Source organism: Scomber japonicus, chromosome 21 (assembly GCF_027409825.1).
Source record: "Scomber japonicus isolate fScoJap1 chromosome 21, fScoJap1.pri, whole genome shotgun sequence".
NCBI classification, from domain to species: domain Eukaryota; kingdom Metazoa; phylum Chordata; class Actinopteri; order Scombriformes; family Scombridae; genus Scomber; species Scomber japonicus.
Window position 1 is genome coordinate 5657523 of NC_070598.1, and position 16297 is coordinate 5673819.

At 40.8% G+C, this 16297-nt stretch overlaps 1 protein-coding gene and 1 long non-coding RNA gene across 2 annotated transcripts; one reads left to right on the top strand and one right to left on the bottom strand.

Annotated features, from left to right (window-relative positions):
• Window positions 1–2845: 2845 nt before the first annotated feature.
• Window positions 2846–3516, bottom strand: LOC128382719 (uncharacterized). Its single transcript, XR_008323799.1, has 3 exons — window positions 3259–3516; window positions 3043–3144; window positions 2846–2930 (listed from the first exon to the last, which is right to left on the bottom strand). It is a non-coding gene; the product is annotated as an uncharacterized LOC128382719 (long non-coding RNA).
• A 6686-nt stretch (window positions 3517–10202) lies between these two features.
• On the top strand, window positions 10203–13852 carry zgc:195173 (uncharacterized protein LOC792613 homolog). Its single transcript, XM_053342728.1, has 4 exons — window positions 10203–10696; window positions 11941–12051; window positions 12148–12249; window positions 13572–13852. Exons 1-4 carry the CDS (start codon window positions 10505–10507, stop codon window positions 13659–13661), a joined length of 495 nt encoding a protein of 164 aa, XP_053198703.1. The 5' UTR covers window positions 10203–10504; the 3' UTR covers window positions 13662–13852.
• The last annotated feature ends 2445 nt before the right edge of the window (window positions 13853–16297 follow it).

The following is a 16297-nucleotide window of genomic DNA, read 5'->3' on the forward strand; positions in this document are numbered from 1 at the left end:
TGGGTCACTTGTACGAAATGGGATTGTTCCTTGAATTCCTTTAATGTGGTTGATAAGGTGAGTAATGAAGCATGTTAACTGAGTCAAATGAGTCACAGTATGTTCTTACAAACACCAAACTATCATTTAGCTTTAGCTTCTTCTCAAACTGCTTCATTTAGGTTTAAGTATCCAAAAGAAAAAAGACAGAAAATGTTCTTTTATGATTTTATGAGACAAAAGACATCTTTAAAATTTAAAGATTCTTTTTAACCCTCCTGTTGTCCTCAGGTCAAGGAAGGACAGGAGGAAGGAAGGAAGGAAGGAAGGAAGGAAGGAAGGGAGGAAGGAAGGAAGGAAGGAAGGAAGGAAGGAAGGAAGGAAGGAAGGAAGGGAGGGAGGGAGGGAGGAAAGAAGGGAGGGGGGAGGAAAGGAGTAAGGAGGGAGGGAGGAAAGAAGGAAGGAAGTGAGGAAAGAAGGATGGAAGGAGGAGGGAGCAAAGAAAGAGGGAAGGAGGGAAAGAAAAAAGGAAAAATTAAACAAAGAGGGAGGAAGGAAGGAAGGAAAGAAGGAAGGAAGGAAGGGAGGAAAGAAGGAAAGAAGGAACAGTCAAAAGAGACTGGGTCAATTTTACCCGGGGGGATGACAGGAGGGTTAAAAACAGGTCTTGTCATGTCCAACTTCTCATCGAGTACAGATAAGAACTTGGACATTGCACCTGTATGTGATTGATGAAAACCATACTACTTTAACAGCCTGCCCTCTTCTGGGAAGGTTTCCCACAAGATTTTGGAAGCTGGCTGCAGGGATTTCAGCCAACAGACCATTAGTGAGGTGACTGTTGTTGGGCGAAGAGGCCTGACTCGCTCCAATGCATCTCTAATGTGTTGGAGGGGGTTGAAGTCAGGGGTCTTTGCAGGCCCGGCCAGGTCTTTTAAACCGTAGTAACTCACCAGAGGCTTATTAATGAACAAGAGGAGTCTATTTCTGCTGCACTGGAATCACTGTGCAACTCGGTTACAACATTTCTGCAATAACTGCACTTCCTCTGCATGTGTCTCTATTGGCAACGACACAACCGTCACCCTGCCACCTAGTGGACTGATGTGGAACACTCTCTATTTTACACTGAAAGCACAAACCAAGAAAACATTTTTTAACCCTTGTGTCGTCCTACTGGGTCAAATTGACCCCGTCTGTTTTGACTGTTTTCCTTCTTTCCTCCCTTCCTCCCTTCCTTCCTTCCTTCCTTCCTTCGTCATCCCCTCCTTTCCTTCCTTACCTCCTTCTCCCTTTCTTTCCTCCCTCCTTCCCCCCCCCTCCTTTCCTTCCTCCTTCCCTCCTCCCCCCTCCCCTCCTTTCCTTCCTTACCTCCTTCTCCCTTTCTTTCCTCCTTCCTTTCCTTCCTTCCTCCCCCCCTTCCTTCCCTCCTCCCCCCTCCCCTCCTTTCCTTCCTCCTTCCTTCCTTCGTCCTCCCCTCCTTTCCTTCCTTCTTCCTCCCTCCCTTCCTTCCTTGACTCCAGGACAGCAGGAGGGTTAAGGACTGGACTTTGTATATGGGGATATTTTCATGCTAAAACTGGAAAGCACCTTCCCCAAACTGTTGCCATAGTTGTTGTGAAACACACTATTGTCTAAAATTTCAGTGTTTTTTGCAGCATTGAGATTTACCTTTACCAGATCTAAGAGGCCAAACCTAGGCCATGAAACAACTGCAGACAAAACAGTATAAACAGATTTGGATACATTGCCTTGGACTCAGCGGAGCTAGTGAGTTAGCTCCGCTGAGTGTGTTTGATGAACATTTGACTTTCAATAGAATTTCTTTTAGGCCAACAACATGTTATATTTCTCTAATTTTCAACTAATAACACAAATATCCAGCAATGAACTGATTCCTCTGATATGTGTTGTCTGTGTAACCAAAGCCTGATATTATTCCTCCGAGCCGACAGACCTCCATTGTTGTACGAACACACATTAATGAGCCACACTGGTGCACTGAGTGACACAGTCATTCATTAGCATTGAGTCAAACCCACATATTATATAAGCTGCTGTAAAAACCCACCAGAGCACCAAATGTATATTAATCTACAGCTGAAAATCACAACTAGGTTTAGTCAAAGTAGGAAGTAGGAATTAATGTGCTTGTGGCTGAGTTCCAGTCATGGTGTAAATGAGAGTCAAATATCACTTTGACACAATATTTCAGATTCACAGCATCTTTATTTCTTGCAAGCAGGAGTCATTCTTCAGCAATGCACAGATAAGACTGAGGAGGAGCTGTTTCTCTTCAATTCTTATACACACATTTAAACAGTAGCAAAAGACAGGATGGTGTTATTCAACCTTTCTTTCTTAAGACACAATGTAATCATCTTATCCTTGGTGCAAACACAGGAGTCCTCTCCTACACACACACATATCCAGTTATTGTTCTCATAATCAGTATTATAAACCATCCTCAGTCAGAATACATTAACACAGGAGAAAGGTTCAACCCCCCCCTCTCCAGGCTCAACTCCTTTATAATGAGTTTTATTTATGTTTGTTTCCCAACAACTTAAAGATTGAAACATGTGCAAGATACCTCTATTCGTGCTTAGCAGAAGCAAACAGGACTTTCCCTCACAGTCCCACAGACAGGATAAAGAAGTATTTTGTATATTTTTATCAATTTTTCTGGGCCAAAAAAAAAGAAAGGATGTACTGATTTTGATCAAATAAGTCTACTTAGGCCACTTATGCCAAAGGTGGATACCATCTGGAAGAAATACAACTTATACTAGCTCACAAAATTAAACTTTATCATTAATTTTATCTTTATTTAAGTCAACATTTTGTTGTGGTGGTGCTCCGGCCATGGGATTTGAAGGTGGAGTTGGAGATGGGGCAAAATCTGTGTCCTTCACCTTCGCACATTCCTGATACCTGATGTCCTCCAACTCCTGCCATTCAGAAAAACATGAACAAGATGAGAAAAAAAGTCCAAAAAGAAGCTTAGAGTTAACTTTCTTGCACTGTGGCTTTGTGTTTATTTCTAACAAAAGCAAAACATACCCGTGTAAGGGCCTCGTGCTCCATGCAGTGAACGTACGGTGCAGGGTCTTCGGCAATGGTATTATAAAATGTTTTGTAGCAGACAAGACAGTTTTGAACCGGCTGCATGAATGCACACAAACAAAACAGAGCAGACATGTTAGAGCAGAGTTGGCCTCCCGTTCCTCATTTCAGAGTTCTATAATGGCCTTAAAGAAAAAACAGTACAATACTTACTTTATCGTTCACGACCTGGCAATACTCTGTATCTGTTACTCCCTTTGTGCAGTTGGTGTGTTTAAGTTTGAACTCACGGTTCACGGACGCCACATGGAATCCAGGCTGAGGAGAAAGAGGAGAAAGAGGCTAAAAACTTTCTTTTTTGATAAAGCTTTTAGTTAGGGTCAGTGCAGGCTCGTCTTGGATCAGGCCCTAGTTATGCTGCTATAGACCTAAACTGCCAGGGAGGGATGAACTGAACTCCTTTCTCTTCTCCCCGTGCATCTTTGCTGGGAGTTTTATGCTTTCTTGTCATGAAAACCTAACCCTAAACCCTAATGGATGTGTTATAAGGTGAAGAACATGGGAACGCCCTCTATTAGGATTGGTTCGTACAAGAATGCCCACTTTTTACCTGTTGTATGTTTTTTGCATAAACGACATGCTCAAGTTGTGAGTGGCACAGATCCCATATAGTTTGAGACTCAGAGATGTGTCTGGTATCATTGGAAAGGTCACACTCTCAGGATTCTTGTAAACATGTCTGTGTGATTCTGTGACTTACTGACAAAGAGTGGCAGAGGTTACAATGATGGGGTTGTTTACTCGCCCATAGGTTTGCCTATACAATGACATGTGTACAGACATTCAGGGACCTCTCAGCGGGATATAGACACAATGAGGACACAGCCACAGGTCTTGGCTTCATGCAGTCCAAATTTGGAGTCAAAAGACCAAAAATCGAGTTATTTTTCAACAGGTATGTCCATGAAAAAAAAGTTCGCTATACTGAAAAAAGCCTACGCTCCTGTGTGTGCGGACCGCGCGTGCAGAAATTGGAGCGCACGCGGGGAATAATGGCATTTGTTTTTGGACAACTAAACTTGATAGTGTAGTGTCATACACTGTTGGAAACCTCAGACTATTGGCTAAAAGGTTATCAACTTCATTTCATTGAAGATTCCCACTGGCTGGAACAGCTGTCAATCAAACCCACGTTGTCGTTGTGGTCGTATGAAACAGGAAGAGCTCACGAACGTAAACAAAACAGTCACGTGTCCCACAGACGAACGTGCAGGTCCGGAAATGACGTAAAAGGAACCTTACATGGTTTGTTCCGCGTGTGTTCCTTTACGTGTTGGACTAAATACATGGACATATTGAGGAAAGTATTTCGGTTAGAAGGAAACGAATTTCATATTTCACAAGAATGGATACTTGGCGAGCTGTACAGAAAGTGCTGAGTCATAAGATGATCGTTGTGGATAAAGGGAAGACTTTGAAGGTATGTAGGCATTATAGCTATTCTTACTTTAGCTGAGTGGCTAGCCGAGCCAATCGCTAATATTATTACGGCTGTGAGCAACCATATAATTCGCGAGTGGTCTTGAATGACTCTGGGCAATCTAAGCTTTCTAACAATGTATGGCATGAATATATATGTTTAAGGGTTGGTGTTTAAAACATTCAGAAGAACTTGTCGCTACCTCCCAAACTCCGACCCGTCCCGTGGGCGGAACAACGTGCTTTACTCTACTTTGCTTCCTTTCCTTTTTTGGTCTATCTAGTGGCCATTTTCCAATCAGATGTATTTCTATGCAAAAGATAAATTATATAATACAGTTTTATCTCAGTTGCTTTGGGTCTATTCTTAATTGACAGTTGGAGTTGTCAGAATATTCAGTCTACTTAATGTGCAGTACTATTTATTATTCATTTATCTTTACACCATTCTCTAATTTTTACACCTTTTTCTTAAACTATTTATTCCCCCTGGTGTGATGGTTTATGTTGTCTGTCCTATTGGTTATTTTTATTGTTTGTTGTTATTGACTACTGAGCATTTGTTTCAGATGTAGCGCTCCAAATCTCGTTGTATATTCTTGTAAATCTTCTAAATCTACTGTTACTTCTGTTAATACTACTATTTCTACTACTCTTACTACAATTACTACCACTGATAGTACAACTTTTATTGCTACTGTTAATACTATATTTACTACTGCTTCTACTAGCCTACTGTTACTGTAACTGGGGAGTTTCACATCTTAGATCAACCTATGGCTCATGCTGTCCAGTTATCAGGTGTAAGTAATGTGAGTATGTATATTGTAGAACACATTTATAGAGCATGAGGCCAACAGAGTGACTACAACTTGTGAACATGTGAGCCTGCTCAGATAAACGTTGGACAAGGGGAACAGTGTAAAGTGGGGGTGTAAAGTATACGATCTTTGCTTGCTGCAACAGATGCCTTGTGCAATGACATAACAGCAGATGATGGTTGCGACATACAAGATGATTCCTCCCCAGAGAGCATTTGGGTGTGTGACCGGAACGTTCTGTGATTTTTATTTTATTATTATACACTGCTGCTGCTACTACTACTGCATATAGTAGGCCTGTGTTTTTTCTTTTTACTGTATTGATTTGTGTTGCGTGACCATTGCAGGAAAAATAAAATAATTTCTCTATTTGTTGCATTGAAATCAAATCTAAGACCTCTTTTGCTTGCAGACTACAATGTGAAACCTTTTACTCTTAAAATCAGCATGTGAAGAGCTTCACCTTGATACACAATAGCAGTTGAGAGACTCCATGTGGCTCATTTACAGGTGATTCAAACATTGCAATAGGGGCAGGTTGGGGGGTAAGGCAGATCTTCCAGAGGCCGAGGACCGCACCTTACGGCCTCATGGCAGAAACAAAGTGGGTGCTTGTTGCCTGAGACTGTGGCAAGAGACATATTGAAGAAATCAACAGAGACTCAGAGGCACTCTCTCAGGATACCGACAAACACATCCAAATGATAAACATTTACAAATCGCCCAGTTCTGACGTAATGCCTAAAATAACTTTGAAAATAGCATCTATATGGGAACTGATGATATTTGGTCCACATTCTTTTGCTTCAGAACTATTATCAGAAGCATACACACTGATGTCTGACTCCCACATGTTTATGAAACCAGCTGACCTACATTGCACAACCAGGCTGAGAACAGGGGAAACAGATTTGAAAGGAAAAGGTTCAAAAGGGGACACCAAAATGATTTGTTCAGCAGTAATATATTGGAATGATGAAATGTTTGCTTTACTTGTAAACATGACCACTGTGATCTGTAAATTGTTCCATGTCCGCTGGTAACATCCACATGTGTCACTAGACATTGACCAAATCTCCTCACAGGAAATGGAAGGATTTTGACCTCAAATAGATAGACAAGGTAGACAGAGTGTAACACTCACCCTTCCTAAAAACATAGTGATGCCCATTTGTGATGAAAGCACCAGTATAACCCTCAATAAGTGTTTCATGAACTTGTGGCAATGCAGTGGGGGAAAAAATCAGCACATTGAGCCAAATATTATACCTCAACATGCACATTGCTTAAACATGTGAAGGTACATTGAGCCAAATATTTCATCTCAACAATCAAATTTCATATTGAGCCAAATTTTGAATGACACACCTTGTGTTGACATGTTGACATTTTAGATTGACTTCATGGGAACCTGATGAAAATACACTCCCTTCAGTTGCGCTTAAGAGCTTCACATTATAGTATTACATAATTATTGACACTGTATAGCTGCCATTATAATTACAGGCTCCTTAGGAAGGCTAAAACTCCTTCTCTCAGTTTACAAAGCCTATTGAAAAGTGAGCAGCTCATGCAATTTTAATTTGGCCTTTCTCTCAGATCTCAGATCCTGAAAAGCCCCAAAAAAGAGCAAGGTCAAGCTCTGCCCCAGGCCCAATGGTATTCCAAGCTCCACAGAAAATGCCTTTAAGTCTTGAAAGAACTGTGGAAACTGGTGAGAATGATGTGGAAACAACAGAGTGGCTTGCAGCTGTGGCCATCCTACTCCCAAAAGAGCAAATATTGTCTCCCAGTTTCAAAGCATTGCATTGCTGAATGTAGAAGCAAAGATTTTGTTTGCTGTGCTTGTGAAGAGATCAAATTCCTGCAACAAAACAACCACACTGAAACAAGCTGACTGCTTTATAAGATAGTACAGAACATGCTAGATCCAGTTTGCCAAGATATACCCTCATGTTGTATGGCTGGACTTGGATCTGTCCCATATCAGCTGATAAGTTTTGCCCTGGACTTTTTCCATGTGCTGGTGTGTTGAGAGCTACTATGCAGATTTGAAGATTTGCCAGTTGTTGCAGGACTGCATAACTGACTAGCAGCAATAGCAATGTGATGTTCCATCTCACCTATCCTATTCACAGCTAGTGAAATAGTGCAGGCCTATGGTTGCCATCCCTGTGTTTCTTCATGGATGAGGTCACAAGCCTATTGCAGACAGCTGCCTGCAGAGCATGGCTCCTCAAGAGACTTGAAGAACTGCTGTCCTGTTTCCAAAATAAAAATAAAGCCTGCCAAGTCCTGCAGCCTCTCAATCCGCTAAGTTAGCCAAGTGGACACAGTCCCTTTTTCAAGTGGCAGGAGAGAGAATCCCTGTGCTCACAGAACAACCAATCAAAAACCTGAGCAAATAATATACAGCTGATTTCACAAATAAGCACATGGCAGTCAAAGACCATCTGAAAGAGGGATCTAAGAGGATTGACCAGAACTACCTACCTGGCCTCTAGAGATGTGTGACATAACAGCAACGACAGTCACAAAACCGGATGCCTAAGCCAACAACTATAGTGGCTTGGATTTCCAAGATGCCTCTTTGATGCTGCTCTCTTCGAAAGGAACATGCTAAAGCTGCCACTGAAGAACATCTGACTTGGGTACAGGCTGGAAGTGGACCAAGGTGGTGCTGGAACTCAGACAATCAAGTCACCAACTGGTTAGGAACACTGGTACCAAGTTACAGACAGGGAGGGCATGGAAGAAAATGGCATCTCTTGATTAAAACACCAATAACTTACTGGAAGAATCCAATGAGGACGATGAAGTCTGGGCTGTGAAGAGCCACAAAAGTGACAAGAATGGAGGAAGACAAGTTTTTGGCCTGTTAGCCAAAGTGGGAGGTCATTCTCGCAATGCCGATGGGATGGAGTGACCTTTCTAATCGGAGAAATGTGTGACAACTTTCATAGTCCAACTAGTCTAGCACAGTAGCTCGGTTCAACTGTGACCTGTGCGAAACGGCCCAAGTACATCTCCATCATATCCTGTGTGGCTGCAAGACCACTTTGGCCAAGAGTCATTAAAGGTTGGGGTTAAAAGGGGTGAAAGATAAGTGAAGAATGGCTCCAGCAGCTAGTTCTCAGGCACCGGCAGAGGTGCGACAAGCAGAAATGCTTTGCAGGTAAAACCATCAACCTGTCACCAAACTGAACTGGACGATGCACTGAGATCAGAAAAGTTCTAACCTCCCTCTGACCCCAGGGCAATTTTTGATGAAGATATATTGATTTAGGAATCATCAGAGAACAAAATGCAGCTCTCCTTACTCCTAGTCTTCATACACATGATGTATGAAGATTTTAGGTCTTGAACAAGTCTGCACACAGCACTTTTAATCACTGTCATTTACCTTTTGACAGTCAATTTGTCATTGTAAGGGGCATACTTTCATCTGTTTGAATTTTCTCACCACTGAGGTAGGCAACAACAAGATAGGACCTGCGTGACATTAACTGTGACTGGTGAAGTTTATAGGTCATGTGAAGTCTTGGGTGTGTTTTCGGTCTATTTTGCCACTGTTTTGCAGTAAAGCGTAAAAAGATTAGCAGCACAAAGAGGCTAGTTATGTTTCGGACACAGTATCGATTGGAAATGAATGCTGCTCCTTTTTACATGATGATACAAGAGATTTTTATCACTCATTCAGTCATTTACTTTACTGAGTGAGTACACACAGAGTCACATAGCAGAGGAGGGACCAAAACATTTAAAACTTTATGAACCAAGCACACGTTTCAGTTAATTGTATTTCTCCAGTACTCTACAGTGGGGGGGGTGTTTTTCTGTTTTAGTATGACCCATGCATAAAGCCCCGTCCATAGAAATGGTTCTCTTGGTTTATGTTTTCAGTGTAAATTGGAGAGTATTAAAAACGAGTCCACTAGGTGGCACTGTGACATTGTGTTGTTGCCAGCTGAGAGTTAGACACACACACATAGAAGAAGTACAGTCCTTGTTGTGCGCTTGCAGAAATGCTGTAACTGAGTTGCACAGTGATGTTCTGTTGGAGCAAAATTAAACTCCTCCTGTTAGAAATAAGCCTCCAGTGAGTTACTACGGCCAGCACAGACCCATGACCTCAACCCCATTCAACACATTTGAGGTGCATTGGAGTGAGCCAGGCCTCTTCGCCCAGCAACAGCGTCTCACAAATGTTCTTTTAGCCAAATGAGAGCAAAACCCTGCAGCCAGTTTCCAAAATCTTGTGGGAAACCTTCCCAGAAGAGGGAAGGGAGGCTGTTAAAGTAGTATGGTTTTGATTGAATCAGATTCATCAATCAGATATGGGTGCAATGTCCAGGTGTCCACATACAGAGTATAGAAGTACTCGTCTCTGTGAGTGAACTGTACTTGATGAGAGCTTGGACATGATAAGACTTTCTGACTTCTCTCTTATTTCTGCTTTTGGATACTTTTGGATACTTTTTGGATACTGGATTGTTTATATGAAGCCATTCAAGAAGGAAAAGGGGCCAAAAGTGTTGAGACTATTTGCTTAGATTGATAAATGTGCTAAATTATATAAAGTTTGGTTGTAAGAACATACTGTGACTCAAACATAGTAATTATTAAGTAATCAGTTTCATTTTGGAGTTAACATGCTTCATTACTCACCTTATGAACCACATTAAAGGAATTCAAGGAAAAAACCCATTTCCCTTAAATGACCCACTTTCCTGTAAATGCAAATACTAACCTGAGTCAAGAGGTCATTCACCCACTGGTCACAGCTGACCTTTGCACTCGTCCTGGGGCCAACTGCTTTTCACTATGTGGGTTTTTTTCAATAACTTGGACTAATCCAGGTCTCCGTTGTAATAACATTCGAGGTATACTAGTTCCACTTCTGGCAAGCAGTTTGTCTTGGTGAAACTCCCTCCTTTGACTCCCCCAGTGGTAAAACAAGCTCTAATCTGCCTCCCCTGGGGTATTACGGGAACTCGGAGAGAAAAGAGTAAACAGCTGGCACAGAGGCCCGTTAATGTTAGTTTGTTTCGTTTCCGAGCCATAATAGGACTTGTTTTGGATCTCAATATTGATCTCACAGGGAGAGGAGGCTGTTTATCCTTTCAGTTGAGCTGCTCTCTGCACACACTCGGAGGAAGATGGCTGCTGCGTTGCTTTTGCTGCTTTGTGCTGGGGCCGTGCTGAGCTCTGTCGAGGCCCAGGACTCTTATGTTCAGCTTTCTGACATCTATAAGAAAGGAGTGGATCTGGCTTTGGAGCAACTCGCGTCTCATAGCTCGGTGCAGCACCATTTTCGCTTCTTAAGGACTATAGCCGAATCACCCCTTGAGGTAAAGCAAGTATATACATTTATTTTATCATTTATTGTGGCTCCTGATCTGAAGAATTCAGGTGGATAGCTCTTTTTATATATATTTAATCACATCAATATCAGGTTTATTGGTTTCACAATGGTGGTCACATGTAAAAGATTTATAGCAGCTTGATAAAGATGACATACTTTATGAGATTTTATATAAATGTTCTTTTGGAAGTCAGGACACAGGATGTCATGTTGCCGACAGTCACACTTTGTCTCCAGGGAAATCAGGTTCATACTTGTTTTGACAAGCTTAATCTCTGGAAAAAAGACTAACTGTGTCATTCCTGGAGTTTTCTCAGATTTTTTTCCCCCATCGTCCTTCCACATATAATATAGGATTTACCAGATCAAATTTGCAGCTTGTATGACTTTCATCTTGTATGGCCTCATTTGTTGTTACTCAGTGGATCATCTGGTGTGGAGTAAAGCCTTCACTGAAAATATGAAACAGCTGTAAATCAGCAACGTGTTTCTGCTCCTCACACAGTGCTTGACTGATGTGACGCAAGTCATTAATCTGTGAGCTAAACATCCAAAGCAGAAAGTACTGCTAGTCCCGAGTCCAGATTTCCTATGCCTTGTGACAAGATCAGTGCTTAAAATATTCTGATTTACCATCTTAAATCTAATTTAATTTACATAATGAGCATCATGATGCATTGAAGAAGACTTGAAACTAGCAATTAAGACTGTAAACACATTAGGAAACTATTTCTTGAGGTCATAAATTAAGTGTGAAGTAAGGTTTTGTTTTTTTACTGGACTTCTATTGTAAATTTCCCCACCGTGGGACTAAAAAAAGAATATCTTATTTTAAAACAATTGGACTTCTTTTTTTACGGTGGCGTCGCCCCCCGATGGACATTAGAAAGAATGCATGCACTTCCGTATTGGCTTCAATTTTCAGCCCCAGAGCTTCTGGCTCAGTGGTGACATTTTGATGAATAACAGATGATTACCCAATCTTTAAAGTAGCACAATCGACAGTTCAGAATGCATACCAAAAAATAAAACCTTGCTTGTTTTAATGGATTATTTAAGATTCAGGTTACTGATACATGTATTATTCCTCCCGTCTTTACACAAGTATATTTATGTTAAAATATTGTGTGGTGCAGCTTTAATCAGTTGCAACTAAACATTTTGGTTCAGCATGAGAAAACAAAGTGATTGAACAACAGGAGGTTCACAGACTTCTCTGCTCTCCTGCAGTCTGGATTTGGTGTGAGCTACATCTACCACCACTTTTACCTGAAACCTACCACGTGCCCCAAAGGAACAACGGACACAAACGCTCAGAGGTGCCGCTTCAGGAATGACAGAGTGAGTAAATCCTGCTTGATGTGATTGTACCTCAACCTTATCGTGAATCCAAAAACACCAACAGCAGCTTTCCTAATGTTTACGATGACTTTACAGCCGCTGATGGACTGTGCAGTTTGCTACAAAGCAGTAGGAGACCACATACAAGACCAGCCGAACCCGTACGTCCACTGCATCCAGAAACCGAGGCTCACAGTGGTATTGTTACTTGTTATTTCTTTTCTCTGTAGTGATAAAGTTTTCCTTTTGTCTTTTCAGCTTTTACCCTTTTTAATATGTCTACTTTATTTGTAGAGATTGTTTTTGATTATAGCATCTTTCAAATTATTCTGATGATATCCATTACTGTGTTTAGACTCACTGGTGCAAGTCTATGTGTTGCTTTCACCACTTAAACACAGCTTTTTAACCTTTGTGTTGTCCTTCCTTCCTTCCTTCCTTCCTTCCTTCCTTCCTTCCTTCCTTCCTTCCTTCCTTCCTTCCTTCCTCCCTCATTCTTTCCTTCCCTCATTCCTCCCTTCCTTTCCTTCCTTCCTCCCTCCTTCTTTCCTTCCCTTCCCTTCCTCCCTCCTTCCTTCCTTCTTTCCTTCCCTCATTCCTTCCTTTCTTTCCTTCCTTCCTTCCTTCGTTCCTTCCTCCTTCCCTCCCTCCCTTCCTCCTTCTTTCCTTCCCTTCCTCCTACCTTCATTCCTTCCTTCTTTCTTCCTCCCTCCTTTCCTTCCTTCCTTCCCTCCCTCCTTCCTCCCTTCTTCCATCCTCCCTTCCTTCCTTCTTTCCTCCCTCCCTCCTACCTTCCTTCCTTCCTCCTTTCCTTCCTTCCTTCCTCTCTCCCTTCCTTCCTTCCTCCCTCCCTTCCTTCCTTCCTCTCTCCCTTCCTTCCTCCTCCCTTCCTTCCTTCTTCCTCCTCCTTTCCTTCCTTCTTCCTCCCTTCCTTCCTTGACTCGAGGACAACAGGAGGGTTAAGTCTGTCATAAATAACAGCAAGATCCTTAGATATTTAAAATATCTAAATCTAATACGAGGCTTCAGCTGCCCAAATAAGTCAAATCAAGTAGATATACTTCAAAGTTTCAAAGTCTTTACGATGCCAAATTCCTTCCCTTTGTTGCAATTCCTCTATTGCAGCTGAAAATGAAAACACTATCCATCAAGATAAAGGGCTTTCTTTGACTACTTGTGATAGCTGAAGCCTCATATTAACAGATAGAGTTTAAATATGTTTTTACACAAAACAGGGACTTGGATTTGGTTCCCCATCACTTACATTGTGAGTTCATTAGTAAGGGATCTCCAAATGGCCAATATGAATAGGAGGAATGATTCGGTTTTCATATGGCATAAGGCAGACCTGGAAAATTATAAACCTTTCCTCTAATTCTCCTTGGCCCCTAGATTTGATCCTGTCTTTTGATATTTCCACCAGGAGCGGCAAAATCTGAAATGTTCAAACAGCTGTGTTCATACAGTAAATGATGCCTGGACATGCAACTCATCTTAATGCATTTCTTCTCTCATTTCAGGAGATGAAGACAGCCAGGATGGACCACTGCAAAAAAATGAGTTACAGCAGCGGAGCTCCTACGCTTCTGGCTGTGTCGAAAACTTCTTAAATGCTTAAAAGTACCCACAGTTAACCTATTGTATGCTCGTTACAATTATAGGAATTAATTTGTCTGTTTTAGTGAGTGAATTTCTCATCAAGGCTTCGCTGATTATATAAAGCACAAACAATCTTGAATCAAAAAGTCCCTTTATTTCAGATGTAACACTGTTAAATAAATAAATATAATAAAACAAATAACAGAGTCAGATTTGATTTATTGAAGTTTGGATGTTCATCTGCAGTGCAACAATAGAGGAAATTGCATTCATTGCCAACGAGGCTGTTATGCAACTCACATTTGTTGTGTGTTAAGAGATTTCTGATTTTCTTTTGTAGGCTGAATTCCTCACCATGGACAGCTGCCACCTTCATCCCCACCCACTCTCTTATTCAGCACTTACTTCTTGCGGTATCACCCCCATTTAATCTTGTAATAAAACCACAAAAGATACTCCTTAATGTTGTCATATTGGGTTAAAATGCTACAATAATAATATGATTTCCTCCAACTGACATACATTTCTATTCAAAGTCACTTTTTAGAGTATTTGCAGATGGACCGAGATAATATGAGCACATAATGTTGTTCATTTTCCAGCTGGGGGAACATTTGGCTCCTTATTCGTGTTACTAGAAAACATATTTATTTTAGTTTTATAGCTCACATTTTGGGGTGTATAAATAGAAATGGACTTGACATGACTTAACTTTTTAAATCCCTCTTCAAGTCTAGATTGGCAGTGTTTTCCTGTTCAAGAGGGAATTTGGCATTAAAAAGGCCTCAACTATGAAAGATATTGACTTCATTTTTGACTTTGATGTGGCTGACTGGAAAGGTCAGAGTAAAACTTGCATGGCCTGGTTACATCAATGCTGCTTTCATCCTACCTAAGGAGCCTGTAATAAAGGCCCCAATCATGTGTGAACAATATAATACATAGCATGTTGTTTCCTTTCTGGATTTACAGTTAATTTGCACCTGTCGTCTGCAAATGTCGGATAGTCAAAATAGTGAAGTGATGAAAAGATTAAGACACATTTGTGGCCGGATTTAATTAACTTCTATCAGTGCAAGATAAGTCCTTTGACAGGGTTCATCATTGGTTCACCTCAACACTTGAAACATTTGAACCCTTACATATGGTTCAGGCTCAAATTTGACTTTTTGTATTTATTTATTTCACATCTGAGAGATGTAAAAACACCATAAAGACATTTATTTTAGCCAGACTTTTACTAATGTGACTCACAGTTTAGAAAAATGGAAATAAAATGCATAATCTTTTTTAAAATTTTGTGCAGCTGATACTACGGTGGCCGAGAAGGGTCATAACACATGCAAATGCCAAAACACCTGCAAACTCAGAAAACACCTTCATCGAATAGGGAAATAGGGAAACGAACAGCAAACTAGATGAATTTGAAGGTGTTTTGGCATTTGCATGTGTTATGACCCTTCTCAGCCACCGTATGATACACATTTTTATATATACAAATGTGCAAATTTGAACTGTATTTTTTTTTTTTTTTTTTTAATTCAAAAATCAGCATTCATTCATCATATTCTATTAAATGTTCACCTGGATCATAAAATAGTGATTTCTATAAGATAACTCACATTTTTATAAATGACTGAATGTGAATTGGTGTAGAGACTAATTATGAGTCAGAATATGGACAGTATGTAAAGGGTTAAAGCACCTGCTGCCCAATCAGATGCCTTAATGGTGATGGGTTTGAGGAAAGATGTGACCTTAAAAGACACACACACACACACACACACACACACACACACACACACACACACACACACACACACACACACTGTTTGCCACTTTGTTGTAAAATAAGAGTGACAGACGAGACAGAAGGCACTCCCAAGACCTAACCCATGCACTTACACCAAACAAAGTTAATGCTATTCATGTCCTATCTTGTCATCGCCTGTTTCTGTAGAAAGAAAAGTCAACTGTGACAAAGTCACTGTCAACAAGTTGATTAAAAGTGCTGTGTGTAGACTTGTTGAAGACCTCAAATCTTCCCTGTATTTCATATATTGTGTGTATAAAGAGTGGGTGTGTGAGTAGAGCTGCATTTTATACTCTGATGAAGGGAGATTTTTCATCAAAAATTGCTCTGGGATCACAATGAGGTAAGAAGGGGATCTAGCGTTTGGCATTACAGCTCCAAAACTTGCTGCTGCACATTAGACAGGCCTCCTCACTGTCTCATTTTAAAACTCTTCTTAAAACCCTATATTTATCTTATGCGGGAGGTGCATTCTATTTATTTATTTCTATTGTGTACTTCATCTTTTTCTTGTGCTTCTATTTATTGTGTTTTATCTTGTTGTGCAGCATTTTGGAAATCCCCCGTTTGTTAAAATTGTGCTATATAAATAAAGTTGATTGGATAAGAGCTTAATGACTGTCAGGTCTCAGTGCTTTATCCAGTTATATAACAAGTGTGTAATGATGCAGCTGGGCCCAAAATATGGCAAACACACAAAAGCCTACTTGCACACAATAGACATATCCGCTATTTACAATATACATGTAGAGGAATGTGGTAATGATAGAGTCCATGGCATGCAATTTACTTCCTGTACCCAAAGTGGATTACTGTGCCAATGGGAGAGGTCAC

Coding starts and splice junctions, on each gene's coding strand:
- zgc:195173 (XM_053342728.1), top strand. CDS start 10,505: ATGGCTGCTGCGTTGCTTTTGCTGCTTTGTGCTGGGGCCGTGCTGAGC. Junction 12,052..12,147: donor GCCGCTTCAGGAATGACAGA/GTGAGTAAATCC, acceptor ATGACTTTACAG/CCGCTGATGGACTGTGCAGT. Junction 12,250..13,571: donor AGAAACCGAGGCTCACAGTG/GTATTGTTACTT, acceptor CTCTCATTTCAG/GAGATGAAGACAGCCAGGAT.